This window comes from Bos mutus, chromosome 5, assembly GCF_027580195.1.
Source record: "Bos mutus isolate GX-2022 chromosome 5, NWIPB_WYAK_1.1, whole genome shotgun sequence".
NCBI classification, from domain to species: Eukaryota; Metazoa; Chordata; class Mammalia; order Artiodactyla; family Bovidae; genus Bos; species Bos mutus.
This window is the reverse complement of record NC_091621.1, coordinates 6,817,454-6,840,976: the sequence shown is the minus strand read 5'-3', so window position 1 is coordinate 6,840,976 and position 23,523 is coordinate 6,817,454. Positions and strand designations below refer to the sequence as shown.

General features: G+C 42.0%; 1 protein-coding gene across 2 annotated transcripts in view; it reads right to left on the bottom strand.

Annotated features, from left to right (window-relative positions):
- NT5DC3 (5'-nucleotidase domain containing 3) overlaps nucleotides 1-23,523 on the bottom strand; it is a 70,961-nt gene that overhangs the window by 43,124 nt on the left and 4,314 nt on the right. For both annotated transcript variants that reach the window (XM_070370246.1, XM_005899080.2), the window contains exon 2: nucleotides 2,546-2,730. In XM_070370246.1, the coding sequence (XP_070226347.1) occupies nucleotides 2,546-2,730 (185 nt within the window). The remainder of the gene's footprint in view (nucleotides 1-2,545; nucleotides 2,731-23,523) is intronic.

The following is a 23,523-nucleotide window of genomic DNA, read 5'->3' as shown; positions in this document are numbered from 1 at the left end:
CGTCTTTTAATTTCATGGCTGCAATCACCATCTGCAGTGATTTTGGAGCCCAAAAAAATAAAGTCTGACACTGTTTCCACTGTTTCCCCATCTATTTGCCATGAAGTGATGGGACCAGATGACATGATCTTCATTTTCTGAATGTTGAGCTTTAAGCCAACTTTTTACTCCCCTCTTTCACTTTCATCAAGAGGCTTTTTAGTTCCTCTTCACTTTCTGCCATAAGGATGGTGTCATCTGCATATCTGAGGTTATTGATATTTCTCCTGGCAATCTTGATTCCAGCTTGTGTTTCTTCCAGTCCAGCGTTTCTCATGATGTACTCTGCATATAAGTTAAATAAGCAGGGTGACAATATACAGCCTTGACGTACTCCTTTTCCTATTTGGAACCAGTCTGTTATTCCATGTCCAGTTCTAACTGTTGCTTCCTGACCTGCATACAGATTTCTCAAGAGGCAGGTCAGTAGGTGCCCAATATGCTACTGGAGATCAGTGGAGAAATAACTCCAGAAAGAATGAAGGGATGGAGCCAAAGCAAAAACAATACCCAGCTGTGGATGTGACTGGTGATAGAAGCAAGGTCCGATGCTGTAAAGAGCAATACTGCATAGGAACCTGGAATGTCAGGTCCATGAATCAAGGCAAATTGGAAGTGGTCAAACAAGAGATGGCAAGAGTGAATGTCGACATTCTAGGAATCAGCAAACTAAAATGGACTGGAATGGGTGAATTTAACTCAGATGACCATTATATCTACTACTGCGGGCAGGAATCCCTCAGAAGAAATGGAGTAGCCATCATGGTCAACAAGAGAGTCCATAATTCAGTACTTGGATGCAATCTCAAAAACGACAGAATGACTTCTGTTCGTTTCCAAGGCAAACCATTCAATATCACAGTAATCCAAGTCTATGCCCCAACCAGTAACGCTGAAGAAGCTGAAGTTGAACGGTTCTATGAAGACCTACAAGACCTTTTAGAACACCCAAAAGATATCCTTTTCATTATAGGGGACTGGAATGCAAAAGTAGGAAGTCAAGAAACACCTGGAGTAACAGGCAAATTTGGCCTTGGAATACGGAATGAAGCAGGGCAAAGACTAATAGAGTTTTGCCAAGAAAATGCACTGGTCATAGCAAACACCCTCTTCTAACAACACAAGAGAAGACTCTACACATGGACATCACCAGATGGTCAACACCGAAATCAGATTGATTATATTCTTTGCAGCCAAAGATGGAGAAGCTCATACAGTCAACAAAAACAAGACCAGGAGCTGACTGTGGCTCAGATCATGAACTCCTTATTACCAAATTCAGACTTAAATTGAAGAAAGTAGGGAAAACCACCAGATGGAGGCTTCATAATTTAGCTGCCCACAGGACAGACACCTCCAATAGACTGCTGGTTCTCCAAGGGCAGCACCTGTGTCCTACTCACCTTCACCCTGCCTGCTCCATGAGAGCTCAGCACAGAAGAGACACTGAGTAAAGGATGAAGGAATGTGTGAAGGGACAAATGAAGGAAAAAGCAGGTGTCAGTGGAAGAACTCCCCAAGTTCAGAACACCTCTGGGAGGGATGCCCTCCAGTCACCTCTCTTGGAATGCTGTGGGGCGTTTTCAAAGGGCCCTGGTCCAGACGACCTCTGAAGATGCTTCTCATCCTGGTTCCTGAAATGTATTCCAACTAGACTAGAGAAAACCACGTTCAGTTTAGAGTGTTTCTTTCTTCCTTCTTTATTATAAGCTCTCAGCAATACTAAGCATCAGAAGACATTCAAATATTCCTTATCTAAGAATGCAATTCAGTTCAGTGATGAGGGCAGAACACTGCCCATGATTTGAAGAATTCCTTCTAACCAGAAATTAACAGGCTGCCCCTTCATCAGACTTTGGGAGGACCTGTGTCACTTGCTCTGTGAGACAGCATAGTGCAAATGACCACGGCTGAATCTCCACTAATGAGTAACTTGGTACAGTCTTCTATCAGAGACATCTAAAGATTTTTTTAAACATACAACTACCTTCCAGGTACAAAGTTTCAGTTAGGCAAGATAAATAAGTTCTGGAGATCTATTATACAGCATAGTACCTAGAGCTAACAATATTGTATTCTATACTTGGAATTTGCTAAATGGGTGTATCTTAGCTAAGCACTGCACCACACACACATGCATACACCCAACAATAACAATAAAGGGAGCAGGAGGAAACTTAGGTAAGTGATGGATAGTTTATGACCTTGATGGTGATTTATACACTTATCCCAAAACTCAATGACCTTTATATATATGTGTGTGTATATACATATGTATGTGTATATATGTGTAAATATATATAGCTTTTTACATGTCAATCATAACTCAAAAAAGTATTTTTTAAAAAAAACTATTTTCCAGATAGTCATTTGGAATGGAACCACATCTACTCATACATTCAGCAACAATTTACTAAGTAACATCTACTGTGCCGGGCATGAGGCCAGGTCAGCTCAAATCCCCACGGGGGGCGGGCGGGGAGACTGGAAGTCCCTGTGCTCTTACCCGGTGTTCGTTGATGAGAAGGTCCCGAGCAGCATTAAATATCAGTGTGTGGAGGTGTTTTGAATAAAACACCAAGGTGTAGTCATAATCAAAGCCATAGATTTCAATGTCTGACAGGCTCATCTCATTGTTTGAGAAGATGGCATCTGGATTTAACAAGTTGTTCATAATCGAAGGAACCAGTTCTAGAAGTAAAGGGGGAGAAAAGACGTTACACCCTATGATAAATAAAAGTTAGCATGACGTAAACAAAATGAGTAAATTACAGCACAAGAGTAATTAGCTTTACCTTGAAAACATGATGCTAAGTGAAAGAAGCCAGTCACAAAGAGTTGCACACTGTAGGACTCGATTTAAATGAAATGTCTAGAACAGACAAACCCCTTGAGACAGAAACTAGATTGAGTGGTTGCCTAGAACTGGCAGGATGGAGAGAAACAGAGTGAATGCTAATGGGCATAGAGTTTCTTTGGGGGGTGATGAAAATGTTTTAAAGTTGATTGTGGTGATGGCTAAACAGTGGCTTTGATGACACTAAAACCCACTGAATGGGAAACTGAGTGAGTGAATTGTATGGTAGGTACATGACATCCTAATAAGACTGTTATAAAAAATAATTTGCTTCGACATCACAAAAAGATTTGTTTTTGTTTATAAAAGAATATATGCCAGTTACAGATTTTAGAAGATAGAGAACCATGTAGATAATTAAGTATCACCCATCATATATCATCCAGAAAAAACATTGTATGTATTTGCTACTGATATTGTTCTATGTATACAGTGTACATAGGTGACCTCACACTGTACACACATCTTTGTACTCCACTCTAATATTCTATCATAATGTGTTCTATCATGCAGAGTTTCTGAGAATATAACTTTAAACCATCATATACGACTGGTATATTGCTCCAAATCAGCCTTTTACTCATACACATCTATGACTTTTCCTATTTAAGAAACAAAAGCAAAAAAAAAAACCCACAGTAATAAGTACCTTCAGATGTTCACCTTTGCCTTTCTGGTGATTTCCTCCAGATAGATTATTAGAAATGTAATTAACCCCAGGATACCATCAGGGTCCCCTGGATTCAATGTTAGTTTCGAGTTCCTGTTTTAAGCACTTCTATTTGTAAGGATTGCTATTTCATGACTTGTATTCTTTCTTGCAGGTTTTTCAAAAACTCATCTTGCTATACAACTTTCATGAGTTCACCACACCCTTTTAAAAATCTAAGATGCAAGATGGGAGGTCAGTGATTTTATTTTCCAACATCTTGAAACATTTTGCTATTTTACCATCGCAGGAATCATTTCACCACTGTAAGTAAGGAAGGTGCGGGTGGGTGTGTACTCAGTCGCTTAGTCATGTCTGACTTTTTGCAACCTCCTGGACTATACTGCAGGCTTCTTTGTCCATGGGATTTTCCAGGCAAGAATACTGGAGTGGGTTGCCACTTCCTTCTCCAGGGGATCTTCCCAACCCAGAGATTGAACTTGTGTCTCCTGCATTGACAGGAGGATTCCTCACAAGTGAGCCACCTGGAAAGCCTATTTCATCATTATCCCTCAATTATTCCCAACCATGATTTTTAATCTGCTTGCCAATGCAGAAGACATGCATTCAATCCCTGGGTTGGGAAGATTCCCTGGAGAAAGAAATGGAAACCCACCCCAGTATTCTAGACTGGAAAATTCCATGGACAGAGGAGCCTGAGGGCCTGTCCATGGGGTCACAGTGTCAGACACAACTGAGCAACTGAGCGTACACATACACAAGAAAGCAAGAGAATGACAAGAACTTGGCCAAGATATTGCAAAAGTAAAAGAAATTATCACTACAACATCACCCTTCAGTTTCCTCATCGCCCTGCCTGAAGTATCGCATCATTTTCAGGAAAGTATATCAAAGAAGTCTGAAGATACCATCTTTGCTGTCATTTCCTTAGCTTTCATGAAACACAGTTGAGAATTCACTGTGTGGAATTCTATTTTCCACCCAGAGTGGCAAAAAGCATAAACCTGTCAGAAGAAAGCACTTCACAATTATCAGATGAGTCAAAAGATGAATACAAAGATATAGAAAGCAACTCTCTAGAGTCTAGTAATGATGGAGAAATTAATCACATAAGTGAAACAGACTATGAGTCTTCAATAACCACATCCCAGATGAAATTTAGGATCAGAGGCTGCATACTATATTTTTAAAGACAATGAAATATGATATTGTCATCCAGTCATTTCACAAGTAGTTATTTAACACAAAGAACCTCCTTATGCAACATTCTGTGACAAGCACACAGACCATCCCATTTTGCTAAAAGGATATGGGACAGCATTCTCTCACTTTTTACAATGCTTGTGCACCAAAAATTTACCTGAAGCAGTTCATCAATAGACAAATGCTGAAGACAGGTGACTTCATGGAAATAGATACAAAACCACCAACACACGCACACAGAAAGTGAACTGGCCACATCTTATGAATGAATTGAACTGTGTGTATTCTACTACTCTTTACATTAATAAGAACCACTTCTGACTCCATCATAAGAGCTAACACTTATTAAGGTCTTATATTTACTAAGATCTTAACCATGTATTAGGGGCTTCCCTGGTAGCTCAGATGGCAAAGGATCTGCCTGCAGTGCGGGAGACCTGAGTTTGATCCCTGGGTTGGGAAGATTCCTTGGAGAAGGTGATGGCAACCCACTCCAATATTCTTGCCTGGAGGATTCCACAGATAGAGGCACCTGGCAGGCTACAGTCCAAGAGATCGCAAAGAGTTGGACATGACTGAGCGACTTAACTTTCTTTCTTTTTCTTCCTTACCATGTATTACATACTCAGAAGCACTTTGTATCACCTCATTTAATCCTTGTGACAACCTTAGCAAGCAAAAGCTCTATCATCTCCATCTGATGTAGGAAAACATTAGAGACACACAGAAATTATACAATTCACCAAAGGACACACAGCCACTAAATGGCAGAGGTAGGATTTGAACCTGGGAAGTCTGGCTTCAGAATCTATACTCTTGATGCTCTTCTGCAAGATTAGGGGAGTCAACAAGCATTTGAGAAGCAAGTATTTATTTTCTAAATAAAGTGGAGTCAATCTTTCATCATTTTAATGTTTACCACAGAGTCTACAGTGTTCCCTCCTTCCCTCTGCTCACCTTTTTCTCACATTATCCACTTTTAAAGAGCCACCTGAAATATCCAAAAAGTACTTACTTTCACAGGATGACAACTCTAATTAGGGGGCCATATGAGCCACAGTGACATATTCTGAGCATTTCAGAAGGCTCCTTAACACCGGCGGGGTTGGATCCCTTTGAGAACCTAACAGAAGCCATAGAATTCTCACCCCTCAGAAAAACACAAACACAAACCTTGTGGAAAACTTCAGGGAGCTTGACTCCGAAGCCTATTCATGGTCACCAAGAAAGATGCCACATTACACTAACTTTAAAACCAAGCCTTCACATCCCCACACAGCATATCCAGATCAAAGACAGCAAATGAAGGAATGAACGAATGAATGAATTTCTCTCCCATTGACAACCTAGATATGACTGAGTCTACTGAAAATCACAGTCAAGATTCACCAACGATTTCATTTCTTCATTAGTTTCTTTTGTCAAAATCAATGAGATAATAACCCTGGTCTTGTTTTTCTTTTTTACATATAAGATTCATCTGAAGACAGGAAACACATTTTAAGAAACTTGAAGGCAGAGAGTTCACAGGAACTAATCCTGAGGAAGGGAGAAACCAGTGGCTCTTCAGCATCCAACATCGAAGAGCATCTGGCCATCATCAACAGGTCACTGCCCAGAATGTCACTTTCCGAATAGGACTGCATGTCACTGTCCGAACGAAGTCAGTGAAACAGGATCACTTACAGAATGACCAAAAGCTCCTCTTTCACAAATGACCTTTCCAAGGGAAGTTCTCACAGCCTGCTGCCATTAGAAGTTTCTATTTAGAACTGGTGCTGGCAGGAAAATCTTTCCCCCTTTCTGCTACCTGAGAAGAGTATGCAAGGCCCTCAAGGAAACACGACTATGCTGGAACACGGTGCTGACAGTCAGCACATCTCCAGGGGCTGCCCAGGAATGAATTCTCCACTGGCGGGAAAGCCCGCGGTGTAGCCATCACATGAACATCACCAGAAAGCGTGCGTGTTTAATTAGTCATCACTTGAAATAAACACCAGGAACATCAGTAGCTTAAAAGGAGCTCAACACCCCATGCAACCACTTCAAGAAAGTGCTAAGAATTAATTCAAGTCATTACAAGGCAAAAGCAAAGAATGCCAACCACTCAGACAGAGAGAAACGGTCTGTCTAAACTGTGGACTCCAAATATAAACAGAAGGGCCCTTGACGAGTCAGTTATGTACTTGCCCAAAGCAGAGACAAGAGTGGGTACGAATTAAGAGAGCGAATTTCTTTTGCACTCAATGGATAATAAGAGCAAGATGCCACAACGAGGACAAAGATGTGGAGAGACAGTTCTGTCACTCTGCCCAAAGCCCCAACCATAGCCAAGTTTCAAGGCAGCCACCCTGAACCGGGAGGTGACTGCCTTTCCTCGGGCAAGGCAGCAAGCTGGGCAACCCCCGCACACTCACAGGTCACCCACTTGCTCATCCCATGGAGCACTGGGACACCCAGTGGACCACCTACAGGAGTCATCTGTCAGCTTTCTGAGACTCTGTTTTTGCTTATTTTTATGGTGGTAAAAAAAGCATAACATAAAATTTACCATTTTAACCATTTCAGTGTACAGCACAGTGGCACTAAGGTGATTCACACTGCTGTGAGACCATCACCACCACCCATCTCCAGAACTCTTTCATCTTGCAAAACTGAAACTCCACACTCGTTCAACACTAACTCCCCATTCTTCCTCCCCCAGCCCCTGGCAATCACCGTTCTACATTCTGTCTCTAGGAATGTGACTCATATAAGGAGAATCATAGAGCAGCTGTCTTTTGGGGCTGGCTTATTTTATTTAGCATAATATCTTCAAGATGCATTCATGTTGGGGCATGGGTCAGAAGTTTACTCCTTTTTAAGCCTATGTAATATTCCATTTTATGTCTATCCACATTTTGTTTACCCATTCACCCACTGAAGGACATTTAGACTGCTTCCACCCATTGGCTATTGTGAATAACGCTGCTATGCACATGTGTGGACAAATATCTCTTTGAGCCCCTGCTTTCACTTCTTGAGGGTATATATCCAGAAGTGGAATTGCTGGCATATGGTAAACTGGATTGTAATTTTTTGAGGAACCATCATACTGTCTTTCACAGCCACTGCAGCATTTTCTGTTGTTTGGGGTCCTGGTTTTCTTGTTTGTAAGATCACCACAGAAGAATTCTTCCCTTGCCTTAATTTTATCTTTACTACTGACAGAGAAAATGAATGAAATCAGAACTTAGGTACAGAAGTCAGACATTTTCTACCTATTTAAGGAAATATTGTTAAACTGTATAAATATCTAAGTTTAGGAAATACAATCTTTGCCAAGTACTTCATGATGGTACTTTTCTGAACCCTGTGATGTTCAGAAATGCACGATGACTCTTCTTAAAAGGTCTCCAGTCTAACAGAGCAGCGTATGTGGACAGTGCTGAGTAGAAATCTATGGCCTGAGTCACGTCAAGAAATATTCATAATGTCCTCAGAAAGGCAGCATGACTGTCCCTCAGCCCTTGGGGACACAACCCTGGGAAGCTCTGAAGGGATCCATTTCCTGTTCTCAGCACTGTCCCAGGAACAAGTCAGATAAAATCAGGAGGAGGGGCATAAGGGATGAGCTGAACCAACTGAGGTCCTCCAGGGAGCCTGTGGTGGGTGGTGACAGGGTGCCCTGGCCTTCTGTGTCACCCAGTGTGGCTGGGCCACCTCGTGCTCACTCACATTCTCTCCTTCCAGGCACTTGGGGATTACAATCCTCTCTTCACCCCTTATCCTGGCCACCAACTTCTGCTCTGGCCAACGGGCTGTGGGCAGACGTAAGGCACATCACTTCCAGATCACAGCACGCTCCCTCCCCCACTCCATCTATCACAGAGCCATGCGCAAGGCTTCCATGACACATGCAGCAGGGGATGGAGGAGACCGACAGGCCCGGCAGGCGAGGTCACCACATGGAGCACAACTGCCCTGGAGAGGAGCCTGAGGCTCCAGAAAACAGCACAGGAGAGAGAAATAAACCGTGGTTACAGCTGCCTATATTAAGCCACTGAGATTTCCGGCATCACTGGTCACTGCAGCACGACTGAGCCTAACCTGGCTGACATACCTTCTATTTCTCCAGTATGCTCAATTTTCCTGAGAAACTACCCCAAGCCCAGCATTCAGACTGTGTGGTCTTGGGGAGGTTCTGTTTCTGACTCTAAGAGGAAATACGTGATCCAGACCTGGTCAAAGAGATCCCCAGAGTTACCAACATGGATTCATCTGGGACAGCCACAGAACACCCTCTAGCCAAACATCTTCAAATGTACCCTAAAGCCACAGGGAACCAACTGAGTCCAATCACGAAAATTTCTGGATTTATAAGGGAATTTCAAGAAAGAAACATTCGTTTTTCCCAAACATGGACCTAAGAGGATATAAATCTGGAGATATGAGGAGGTCACCTCTAGGAACCTAAAAAAGAGGCCAGTGGGAAAGAGAGCAAGGTCAAGAGACAGAGAGAAGCCACCCGACCACATTATCTGAACTTGGAACAAGTCACACTTGAAGCTGAACCAACCCACAAAATATCTTTCCAAGTTTCCCTTGTAATTAAATCAGTTTGACTCAGGCTTTTTTATTTTTTTAATATTGCCTGTAGCTGAAGGACTCCTAACTAAAGGTTCATTTCAAGGATATTCAGGTTCTCAAACTTCTTACTGCCTACAAATTTCAACTTTTGACGTGGCATCAAAGGCAGTCCCCACTTAGACTTTTATCTGTCTTCCCAATCTGAAATCCTCCTTCACATGCCCTATTTTCAACAAGATGGGCCATCTACTAATCTGTGTTTTCCAGAACATACTGTAACTGAATACCAGCTTGAATAATATTCTGTCTCTTTGCCTAACTAAACAAACACTGCTATGCTGTATGGGAAGGATGTTAAGTAAGATTCTCTTTCACGCTATGCTGTAAAACTAACACCATGTGAATGAGTTATGGTTTTTTTTAACCATTAAAAAGGTAGGGAAAACATATGGATTACTATTTATTTCATCTAAGAACAGAACATAACTTCCCAATGTAAAAGCAATAGAATAAATCACAAAAGAAAAATATCAACAGATTTACAGTATAAAAATTGTAAACATCTGTGTATCAAAAACAGGGAAGGGTTACATTAGACAAAAAGATAAACAGCAGACGACTAATATCCTAAGGGTAATAAGAAGTCATACAAATCCAAAAAATAAAAAGAGAAGAGTCTCTCTCTTACAGGAAGGGAAATTATGGAGATGCAGACATAAAGAACAGACTTATGGACATGGGCCGTGGGGAGGAAGGAGAGAGTAAGACAAATGGAGAGAGTCGCACGGAAGCGTATACAGTAACACACGAAAAATAGTGGAAATCTGCTGTATGCCTCATGAAACTCAAACCAGGGCTCTGCTACAGTCTACAAGGGTGGCAAAGGGTGGGAGGTGGGGAGGAGGTCCAAGAGGGAGGGGACATGTATACCCATGGCTAATTCATGTTGGTGCGTGGCAGAAAACAAACCAAACTGCAAAGCAATTATGCATCAATTAAAAATAAATAAATTTTTTAAGAAGGAAATTAAATGGCTTATAAACATAAATGCTCAACCATTTCAATTATTTTTTAAAGAGCAAATTAAAACAATTGGATAGTTATGAGCCGCTCTCTCTGAAAAGGGATTACAAATGGTTTTAGTGTCTTTATTTCAACATTTTTTTCCTATAATAAGCATGTGTTGCTTGGTTAAACAAAACTAGGATGCAACTTTTCTCTGATAAGACTGCTGTTGTTATTTGTATGTGGTTTCTTTTTGTTTTTAATGACAGAACACAGAGTGGGTATTGGTGCTAAGACTAGGCAGCCTCATTCCTTGCTGTTTGAGAATATAAGTTGGTTCAACCTTTCTGGAAAGAAGGCTGGTGATAAGTACCAAGAGCCTTTTAAAAATATTCATACCCTTTGACCTAGTAATTCTCCTTCTAGGAATGCATGCTAAGGACATATTCAGAGATACTGCCAAAGATTTATATGAAAGATTTCACTGCAGTTATATTAAAAAAGCAAAACTTGGAAGAAAACATACTCTACTTGGAGGCCCAAACATACACATCTCAGATACCTGAACTCAGGAACCACACATGGCAACACGAAAACGTTCAAAGAGAAAAGCTGAAATGCATTTGAAAATCCTTGAAGTTCAATTTTTTGGTAATGCAAAATCCAGAATCCTAGAGACATTAAGATGACATTTTTCTATAACTAATTAGTTTTTCTTTTTGGAATATATCCTAGACATCAAGCTGGTCGCCTAAAAAAAAATTTAACAAAAAAGAATATAAAGATATGAAGTCTCTTAGGAAGAAAAGGAAGAAGCAAAGTGGGAAAAAGAAACAACTTTTTTCGTGGAGAATTTTAGAGCTTCAAAAAACAGAAGGAAAGTCTCCATTTTTCCCCATTTACAGTCAGTCTTCCAAATCCTTAGGTTCCACCTTCACAAATACAACCAAATGCACATAGAAAATATCCCCAAAAGGAAAAATTCCAGAAAGTCCCAAAAAGCAAAACTTGAATTTGCCACATGTCAGAAACTATATGCATAGCCTTCACACTGTACTCACAACTATTTACACAGCATTTACATTGTATTTACAACTATTGACATAGGATTTATATTTATTAAGTATTACAAATAATCCCGGAGAAGGCAATGGCACCCCACTCCAGTACTCTTGCCTGGAAAATCCCACGGACGGAGGAGCCTGGTGGGCTGCAGTCCATGGGGTCATGAAGAGTCGGACACGACTGAACGACTTCACTTTCACTTTTCACTTTCACACATTGGAGAAGGAAATGGCAACCCACTCCAGTGTTCTTGCCTGGAGAATCCCAGGGACGGGGGAGCCTGGTGGGCTGCCGTCTATGGGGTCGTACAGAGTCAGACACGACTGAAGTGACTTAGCAGCGCAGCACAAATAATCCAGAGATGATTTAATGCATATGTTACAACGTGCCAGGTACCATATGGACTTCCCTGGTGGCTGAGTGGTAAAGAATCCGCCTGCCAATGCAGAAGACCCAGGTTCAATCCCTGGGTCAGGAAGATGCCGTGGAAGAGGAAATGACAACCCACTCCAGTATTCTTGCCTAGAGAATCCCATGGACAGAGGAGCCTAGCAGGCCAAGTCAATGGGGGTCGCAAAACAGTCAGACATGACTTAGCAACAACAGGCACCGTGTGAAGCATATACATGGACCCACTTAACATGAGACACTAGTTATCCTCACTTTACAGCAGGAAAATGAAGATGAAACAAGATTACCAGCTTGGGGTCATAATTCACTGCTTGCAACATATCTCGATGCTTCTCCATCGACGAAAGTGAGGGCAAATTTTAAATATTTGTTTTCTCAAATCTTAACTTCAGTTTATATTTCATAATACTCCTATATTTCATGAATATTCATAAATATTCAAAATCAATTACAAATTAGTTCGTATTTACTTAACACAGCTTCAAATTCTTTTAACGTTCACAGGTAGATTGAAAACAAGGGTTCAAAATTTCTTTTAAAACTATACATACAGATTGAAAACACATTTTAAAAAGTGAAGGGACTTTTTGTTTCTAACATGAAACAGTATTTACATCTCCCCCAAATGTTTCCACAAATGAACTCAAGGTTCCATACCCAAATTATAAACTCTTAAACTTCTCATCTACAAATGCCAATTTAAAATAACAAGAAAAAGGCAACCCCCACGATAGGTGATTTTCTCTTAGCAAACCACCACATTACAACTTCCTTCTGACAAGTAAGACTTGGGAAAGGCCAATCAGTTCTGCCACTGACAATTTCACATTCTCTGAAAAATGTTAATTTGTTCTGGTGTAACTAATATGTTAGGGAACAATATGACCACAACACAAGTTTCACAAGTACCTTTAGAATATGCTTTCCTGTCAACAAATGTTGCTTGATATGTGTTCACTTAATGTACTTTCTGTTGATACTTTGGCCACCTGATGCGAAGAACTGATTCATTTGAAAAGACCCTGATGCTAGGAAAGACTGAAGGCAGGAGGAGAAGGGGACAACAGAGGATGAGATGGTTGGATGGCATCACTGACTCAATGGACATGAGTTTGAGTAAACTCCAGGAATTGGTGATGGACAGGGAAGCCTGGTGTGCTACAGTCCATAGGGTCGCAAAGAGTCAGACACGACTGAGTAAGTGAACTGAACTGTTGATAATTACAGTCAGAGAAATAAAATTGCATGGCAAGTATGACCTGCAATCAGACAATTCATAAGAGCACAATACTATTAGTCTTTAGAGATTTTAAAACAACCATTTTTATACAGATGGTCAACAGGCATGTAAAAAGATGCTCAACATCGCTAATATTGGAGAAATACAAATCAAAACTCCAATGAGGTACCATCTCACACTGGTCAGAATGACCATCATCAAAAAGTCTACAAGTAACAAATGCTGGAGAGGGTGTGGAGAAAAGGGAGCCCTCCTATCCTGTTGGTGGGAATGGAAGTTGGTGCCATAACTATGGAAAACAGTATGGAGGTTCCTTAGAAAACTAAAAAAAGATTTACCTTATGATCCAGCAAACTCACTCATGGGCATACATCCAGAAAAAACAAAAACTATAATTCAAATAGATACACGTACCCCTCTGTTCATAACAGCACTATTCACAACAGCCAAGACATGGAGGCAACCTAAGTGTCCACAGACAGACGAATGGATGAGTAAGATGCGGCACCTCTATATAAAGAAACACTACTTGGCCATAAAAAAGAACAAAATAATGCCATTTGCAGCAATTTGGATGCAATGAGAGATTCCTAAGTGAAGTAAGTGAGAAAAACAAATACCACATGATATCACTTACACAGAGAATCTAAAATACAACACAAACAAATCTATCCACGGAACAGAAACAGACTCACAGACACAGAAGAGACGGTGGTTGCATAGAGGGGGCAGGGGGGGAGGAAGGGATGGAGTGGGAGGTTGTGGTTAGCAGATGGTTACAGTAACAAGGTCCTGCAGTAAGGACAGGGAACTGTATTAAATATCCTATGATTAACAATAATGGAGAAGAATGTTTAGAAAAAGAATGTATATATGCATAACTGAATCATTTTTTTGCACAACAGAAATCAACATACATGACCACTGGAAAAACCATGGCCTTGACTAGACGGACCTTTTTTGGCAAAGTAATGTCTCTGTTTTTCAATATGCTATCTAGGTTGGTCATAACTTTTCTTCCAAGGAGTAAGCGTCTTTTAATTTCATGGCTGCAGTCACCATCTGCAGTGATTTTGGAAAAAAATAAAGTCTGACACTGTTTCCACTGTTTCCCCATCTATTTCCCATGAAGTGATGGGACCAGATGCCATGATCTTCGTTTTCTGAATGTTGAGCTTTAAGCCAACTTTTTCATTCTCCTCTAACTTCATCAAGAGGCTTTTTAGTTCCTCTTCACTTTCTGCCATAAGGGTGGTGTCATCTGCATATCTGAGGTTATTGATATTTCTCCTGGCAATCTTGATTCCAGCTTGTGCTTCTTCCAGCCCAGCATTTCTCATGATGTACTCTGCATTTAAGTTAAATAAGCATGGTGACAATATACATCTTTGACATACTCCTTTTCCTATTTGGAACCAGTCTGTTTTTCCATGTCCAGTTCTAACTGTTGCTTCCTGACCTGCATACAAATTTCTCAAGAGCCGAAGAATTGATGCTTTTGAACTGTGGTGTTGGAGAAGACTCTTGAGAGTCCCTTGGACTGCAAGGAGATCCAACCAGTCCATTCTGAAGGAGATCAGCCCTGGGATTTCTTTGGAAGGAATGATGCTAAAGCTGAAACTCCAGTACTTTGGCCACCTCATGTGAAGAGTTGACTCATTGGAAAAGACCCTGATGCTGGGAGGGATTGGGGGCAGGAGGAGAAGGGGACGACAGAGGATGAGATGGCTGGATGGCATCACTGACTCGATGGACATGAGTCTGAGTGAACTCTGGGAGTTGGTGATAGACAGGGAGGCCTGGCGTGCTGCAATTCATGGGGTCGCAAAGAGTCGGACACGACTGAGCAACTGAACTGAACTGAATCAACATAACCCTGTAAAACAACTACACTTCAAGTTAACAAATGTCTAATAAAATAAAAAATAAAAACAACTATCTTTTGCCAGAAACTTTCTCCAGTATCTCCACTAACCATTCAGTTGTGCATCACTTTTACTCCTGCGACAGCCCAATAAAAGATGCCAAGACAAGACAAAGTGTCCTGGGCATCCTTTCCACTATGAAGGTGAACATCTATGGGGTTCCCTGCCCAGCAAGCCCTAACCCTTAGCTAAGAAATGTCCCTTCCCCACCTCTAAACACACACATTCTGGGCTCTTCTGGGACTCTGCCGCATCCCACCAGCCGCAGTTATTCAGACTAAACCACTTGACTTGTACTGGGCCACGTCTAGGGTCCCATCTCCAGGAGTAGGGGGTACTTGCCGAAAGCCAGGCTAAACCAGAGTCCTTCCCTTATTTCTCTGTCTTTACTATACAGCTTTTTTTTTTGGCCCCGCGGCTTATGAGATCTTAGTCCCCTGATCAGGGATTGAACCTGGGCCCTCGACGGTGGAGCAGAGAGTACTAACCACTAGACTGCCAGGGAATTCCCTGTCTTTATTATATACTTTTACTGAGTCACAAATGAAATATAATAAATTGCACACAGAGCATACAGTGTGATGAGGCTTGACACACATAAACCACAATGAAGCCATCATCAAAATAAGATAATAAGTATATATCCAACATCCTCAAACATTTCTCCCCCACCTTTCTGAATCCCACTTCTCCTTCTGTCCCCTGCTATTCTTCTTCTGGTCAGATTCACTTGCATTTTCTAGAACTTCATATAAATGGGATCACCCAGTATGTAACATGTTTGTAAACTGGTTCTCTCACTTACTAAGCACTCAGGAAATTTTTCAATCAGCACTTACTCCACACCCACTATGTGCCAGACACTGTACAGGGCACTGTGTGGGGAATATTAAAAAATAATAATAAAGCACAAGCTCTGTAGTAAGCAACATCCCAGGCAGAGGTGGGAGACCAGGAAATATCACGCTGACGGGTAGAGACAAGAGGAACTTAACATGAGGCTGGGCGGGCCTGCAGAGGGGGGCAATTTAGAAGTCCTTCTACTGCATCTATTCATCTCCAAAGAAGCTTTCATTTTTCCATGACTTTAGGTATTCTGCACTATCTCCAGGGAAAAGTAATTCATGACAAATAGAATTAATCATCTGAATAATTAATAATACACATGACATTTATACTACTCCCACCAAAATTTACACCTTATTACTTCGTAAGTAATACCTGTAATTCTGATGGCTCCATAAATATCCATCATGCTTCCTGAAGTCCCAAATATAAAATTATATGCAACGGTACTTGAAATAAAATTATATAGAGTAATGGTTTAATGACAACATAATCTTCAAAGTCATTTAATTTAAAAAACTGTTCAAAAGAAAAGTACATGTGTTTCAAGGGAAAATATTAGAAAAAGAATATTAATCATATAAAAAGATCAAATCCTAGGCAAGCTATCATGAAATCTTCATCAAAGCACAGAGGAAATAGAAGAAAGGAGCTATCAGTGCCTTCCATACACCATGCACTGCTTCTCTCCAGTCAAACCACACGCGGCCTCTTGCGGTCAGGACCAAGGATCAACAAGGGATGTCGAGAAATTCGAGTACGTGTGAACAAGCGTCCCAAATAATCAAGTCAAAGGGGAGGGCTAGGGTGATGCACGATCACCATCTTCCCATTTAGGCAGCGATCATATGGAAGGGGAACTGGAGTTACATACTCTCTGTGACTCAGGCCATCCGAAATAAATACTGGCAGCATTGGGATCACATGGCAAACTCAAGCAGATGCCAGGTGGCCACCAGCGAGGGCGATGGAAAAGGGATTTCTTCTCGAAGCAGAGGCCTGGGCTCCATGACCTCCAGAAGGCTCTCTGGCTCTCTCCTATCTTAGGAACTCTTTCCTACCTGAAGATGTGAAAATGATGCGACACGTTTCTCCCTTAAGCCCTTTTGCTACTTTTTCCTGTAGCCAAGGATCATTAATATCACACGCCTTAACAAAAGATTTCTTAAGACTGTATCATGCTATTTTTCTAAGATACAAGAAAGGTATAAAAATAAAACAAACCACACCCACGTCCCCCAACCGCCTTGTGCTGTGTGTGCTCAGTCCCTCAGTCGTGTCCAGCTCTTTGCGACCCGCCAGGCTCCTCTGTCCATGGGATTCTGCAGGCGAGAATACTGGAGTGGGTGGCCATTCCCTTCTCTAGGGGATCTTCCTGACCCACGGATCAAACCCACGTCAAGACATGATTTACCTTTTTTTGCTCATTCTCTCATTAGAATACAGTTTCCCAGAGGCTTAACAGACCTGTGACATTGCAGCAGACTGAATGCAGAACACACAGATATTCCAGTTGCCTTCTGTTAGGCCCCCATGCAGCTTAGGAAATAAACCCTCTAAGCCCTCACTGCATTCCCCTCCTGCCAAGGAGGTAACCACTACCCTGAATTAGGTGCTTATCACCCTTCTTCCGTTTCTTTAGACTTTGACCACGTACATGTGTACCCCTACAAGTATCTCTTAAGTATTTCCAAACCTTTCATAATTAGTACTCATCTGCAACTTGCTTTTTTTCCACTCAGTCTTATTTTGGGGAGACTCATCCATATTGATAAACAAGCACAGCTTTAGTTCAGGAGTCAACATACATTTTCCCTGAAGGCTCAGTCAGTAAACACTGCGGGCCGTGGAGCCTAAAGTCTCTGTTGTATCTGCACAACTCCGATATCGCAGCACAAAAGGAGCCAAAAAGTACATACAGGGAAACAAATGGGTGTGGCTGTGTTCTGATAAAACATAATACACAAAAACAGGAGGCGAGATTTGGTCTGTGAACTGTAATTTGCAGTTCTTCCCATAGTTAACATTATTTCCTTTCAATGCCACTTCTGTAGCTGTCTGATAGTCACACTTGCTGGTTTTCTTTGGTTCTCATTCGCCCAAGACGTCTTATCCCATTTCATTAAACATGAACCTCTTCTACATCTTTTTTCAGGATGGCTCTCTTGCAAACAGCATCTAGCTAGATTGTGTTTCTCACATCTGATCTGATGATCTGTTCATCTGAGTTTATCATGATCACTAATATATTTGGAACTACGTCCACTAACATCGTTCATGCTATTTGCTGCTTTTTCTCAGTTTCTTTCACCTCTTCTCCTGCTCTCTTTTGGACTGATTTCTGTATTGTCAATGTGTTTAAATTTACTTACAGGTCAGTCAATTCCTTTGTTCTTCCTTGGGACCTGGTGTGAAGTTCTATTCATCCAGAAGAGTTTATATTTGCTTCCATCAGGAATCCCAGGAGGCTATCACCCTGGGACCACTTTTAGTTAATTTCTCATCTTGAAGTTACACAAGCAGACCACCCAAGCAGAATAAATTCAAACTCAAACCCATGTGAGGACTAGCCTATGAGTACAAGGTCATGGGGAGACTTTCAGGACACCCTCACCTACAGAGGGGCAAGTGTAGAGCAGAAAACAAGACTGACATATTTCCTGGTTGTCTCTGCATGGAAGGCAGCTCCCTGTAGGTCCCAGATTTACTGAACAGTTTCAGACTGTGTGTGTCTTTCCAGCAGGAGAGAATTTACAGGCATCTCAGTGTACATGTGTCTGTATACACACTCTCTCTCAGCAGGCACAGCCAATAAAACCCAACAAGTGCTCCCCAAACCATAACACCTTCAGGACTGCTCATCAATCTTCATCTTTAGTCCCTGTGATTTCTCTTCAGTTTCTCAGAGCTCAGCTGTACATGCAAATAATGTTCTTTGTATTTTTCATTGCATGTCAGTGTCCTGAACCATGGGCTTCCCTGGCAGCTCAGTGGTAAAGAACCCACCTGCCAAAGCAGGAGATACAGGTTCGATCCCTGGGTTGGGAAGATCCCCTGGAGAAGGAAATGGCAACCCACTCCAGTATTCCTGCCTGGGATATCTCGACAGAGGAGCCTGGCAGACTATAGTCCACAGGGTCGCAAAAGAGTCAGACACAACCGAGCAACTGAACAACAGCAACATCCTGTACCGAAAGGGTTCTGAGACCATCAACAACATCTAGTCTACCAAAATGCTGAAAGCCAGAACCCAAACGAACTTTAAAATGCAGAGCATGTCTGTGTTTGCGCTTGTCTTCAAGAGCTCAGCTAAGGATTGGTTTCCAAACCCAGTTTGTAAAAATACAGATTCCCTGGCTCCACACCTTCTGAATCAGAATACCTGGGGCTAGGGCCTCGAAATCTCCATTTTTAACTGAGCTCCCACATGATTCTGGTATGCCCATCAAGTCTGAGAACTACCGAAACAATAAATACGTTTAATTCTACTGACCTTCGAAGAATGGCAATAAAGTTATTTTTATCTCCATTTTGTATTTTATCTCCTTTCACCCCCTAAAGTATTCTTTAGAACTTCTATTTTGGACCATTACCTCCAAAAAGGGAGTACTATGGTAAGATTCACTTGGGAAGTACTAAACCTTCATCCTCCTTCTTGGAGCGTCATGAATTTTAAAGGCTCTGATTCACTAGTTCTGATAAGCCTATCTGTAAAGAAGCTCCTTTAACACACATTTTGCACATTTCTTTAATCACATCTCTCAGGAGACGGTGGAACCCAGTCTGAGAATCACTGGCCTAATGTTTCAATTATCTTACAGGTATCTCTTTAACCCACTGAAGTTCCTCCAGGGAAGGACTGGCATTTTGTGCTTATTCTATACACACTAAGCTTACACCATTGAGCTACACACAGTCCTCACTAAACATCAACCAAGAACTCTGAATAAATCCTTTGATACCCTTTAAGAGCTCAGAAATAGAGGAAAACAACAGAATGGAAAAAACTAGAGATCTCTTCAAGAAATTAGAAATACCAAGGGAATATTTCATGCAAAGATGTGCTCGATAAAAGACAGAAATGGTATGGACCTAACAGAAGCAGAAGATATTAAGAAGAGGTGGCAAGAATACACTGTACAAAAAAGATCTTCACGACCCAGATGATCACGATGGTGTGATCACTCACCTAGAGCCAGACATCCTGGAATGTGAAGTCAAGTGGGCCTTAGAAAGCATCACTATGAACAAAGCTAGTGGAGGTGATGGAATTCCAGTTGAGCTATTTCAAATCCTGGAAGATGATGCTGTGAAAGTGCTGCACTCAATATGCCAGCAAATTTGGAAAACTCAGCAGTGGCCACAGGACTGGGAAAGGTCCATTTTCATTCCAATCCCAAAGAAAGGCAATGCCAGAGAATGCTCAAACTACCGCACAATTGGACTCATCTCACATGCTAGTAAAGTAATGCTCAAAATTCTCCAAGCCAGGCTTCAGCAATACATGAACCATGAACTTCCAGATGTTCAAGCTGGTTTTAGAAAAGGCAGAGGAACCGGAGATCAAATTGCCAACATCCACTGGATCATCGAAAAAGCAAGAGAGTTCCAGAAAAACATCTATTTCTGCTTTCTTGACTATGCCAAAGCCTTTGACTGTGTGGATCACAATAAACTGTGGAAAATTCTTCAAGAGATGGGAATACCAGACACCTGACCTGCCTCTTGAGAAACCTATATGCAGGTCAGGAAGCAACAGCTAGAACTAGACATGGAACAACAGATTGGTTCCAAATAGGAAAAGGAGTACGTCAAGGCTGTATATTGTCACCCTGCTTATTTAACTTATATGCAGAGTACATCATGAGAAACTCTGGGCTGGAAGAAGCACAAGCTGGAATCAAGATTGCCGGGAGAAATATCAATAACCTCAGATATGCAGATGACACCACCCTTATGGCAGAAAGTGAAGAACTAAAGAGCCTTTTGATGAAAGTGAAAGAGGAGAGTGAAAAAGTTGGCTTAAAGCTCAACATTCAGAAAACTATGATCATGGCATCTGGTCCCATCACTTCATGGGAAATAGATGGGGAAACAGTGGAAACAGTGGCTGACTTTATTTTGGGAGCTCCAAAATCACTGCAGACGGTGATTGCAGCCATGAAATTCAAAGACGCTTTACTCCTTGGAAGGAAAGTTATGACCAACCTAGATAGCATATTAAAAAGCAGAGACATTACTGTGCCAACAAAGGTCCATCTAGTCAAGGCTATGGTTTTCCCATTAGTCATGTATAGATGTGAGAGTTGGACTGTGAAGAAAACTGAGCACCAAAGAATGGATGCTTTTGAACTGTGGTGTTGGAGAAGACTCTTGAGGGTCCCCTGGAGTGCAAAGATATCCAACCAGTCCATCCTAAAGGAGACCAGTCCTGAGTGTTCACTGGAAGGACTGATGCTGAAGCTGAAACTCCAATACTTTGGCCACTTCATGAGAAGAGTTGACTCATTGGAAAAGACCCTGATGCTGGGAAGGATTGGGGGCAGGAGAAGGGGATGACAGAGGATGAGATGGCTGGATGGCATCACCGACTCGATGAACGTGAGTTTGGGTAAACTCCAGGAGTTGGTGATGGACAGGGAGGCCTGGCGTGCTGCAATTCATGGGGTCGAAAAGAGTTGGACAGGACTGAGCTACTGAACTGAACTGAAGAGCTTCTTCTAACACTTTATACTAATCCCCACACTTCTTTCCACAACTTAATATCCTTAGTAGCCCTGGCCAAGTAGCCAAACATTCTAAATAAACCAAGTTCTGAGATGACCTCTGCAGGGGGAAAATCCACCAGGCTACCCAACTGTACAGCTGGAGTAACTTCTCTTGAAGGCACAGGAACGTTCCATCCTGTACCTAACAGGACAGGATAATTATCTGATCAGCACACAGGGACACCCAGGCTTAAGTTCAAAGAAGTCACACACAACATATAAATAACTGAAAATAACAGACCACACACAGGTATATTCATATCTTTAAATTACAGTCACACAGTGATTTCTCAGACTTTCACCATTTTAGGACAAGGTTTCTCAATCTTGGCACTATTGAAACCTGGAGCTTGATGGTTCCTGGGGGAGGGTGTACTATACTTTGTAGGATGTTTAGCAGCATCTCTGGCCTCCCCACTCCCCCTCCCCGACCCCAGCCGGAGGCCAACCTCACCCTCTTTCTCCCAGTTTCGACAATTAGAAATGTCTTCTGAAACTGCCAAACATCCACTGGGAGTCAAAATCCCCCCTCCCTTACTCCAGGTGAGAGCCATAATTCTATAGGAAATTTTTGCTAGAGGTAACCAAAAAGGAAATGAACTAGCATTTCTTTTCCTAACAAAACAAAGAACCTTTTCTTCAGGCTGAGTTTGACTTCAGATACATAACTATTACATGTCCAGAAATCTCAAGTTTAAATAAAAAAAGGAACAAATTCCAAGTGAGGGACATTCTACAAGGTATGTGACCAGTATTCCTCAAAACTGTCAAGGTGATGGTAAACAGGGAAACTGAGCCACTGCCACAGCCAAGAGGGGCCCAAGGAGACATGGTAAGTAAATGCAGTGTGCTATTCTGGATGGGATCCTGGTGGAGAAAAGGAAACTAGCTTAAACATTAAGGAATTCTCAACTAAACAGGGACTTTGCTTAACACTGATACATACTGACCATGGATCAGTATTGGTTAACTGTGACAAATGTACTCATTTTATACCCAACTCAGGTGTGAGTTTTTTCCCCAGGCCACTAATGCATGGACACAACAGGGTGTCCTACAAGACAACTCACTTCTGACACCTCCTGCAGAGAGCGTCAGACCCTATAGGTTAAAGGCTCAGTCCTACAAGACCACCCCAGCCCAACTTCAATCACCAGTGCTGGTGGTCACCTGCGCCTCTGACAGGCCGGCGATAGATGGGAGGGTCCACTGACTACTCCTCAGGTTCAAGTAATTGACTAGAGTGGCTCACAGACCTCAGGGAAACATTTTACTTTCTAGATCGCTGGTTTACTATAAAGGGATACAACCCAGGCAAAGCCCGATGGAAGAGATGCACAGGGCAAAGTTCGTAGACAGCACAAGGAATTTCCATGTCCTCAATGGATGTACCACTCTCCCCACGTGAATCTCCATGGCAGTCCTGTAGGACTGAACCCTTGGAGGATCCGACGGTTTCCCCAGCAGGTGTCAGGAGTGATCTGTGTGGAAGGACACTCAGATGTGTCCAAGAATTGGTGGCCTGGGGAAAAACGCATATCTGAATTGGGTGCAGAATCTTTTAGATACATTTGTCACCCAGAAGCCCTCAGAACCTGTCCTTCTGGGTTTTTATGGAGACATTTTTGGAGTCGTCTTCATTACACAGGCATTTATGGAGTCTTCATTACAAGGGCAATGATTGAATCATTGGCCACTGGTGATCCATTCATTCTCCAGCCCCTCTCCCTCCCGGAGGAGTAGGGGGACTAGAAGACACAAGTGCTAAGTCTCCAATCACAGGGCTAGGTCCCCCTGGCAACCAGGCCCCCCTCCTTGGTTGCCTAGGAGTACTCCAAAAGTCACCTAATTAATATAACAAAGGATACCTTTATCCATCTGTGTACTTAGGAAATTCCAAGGGTTCAGAAGCTCTGCGCCATATT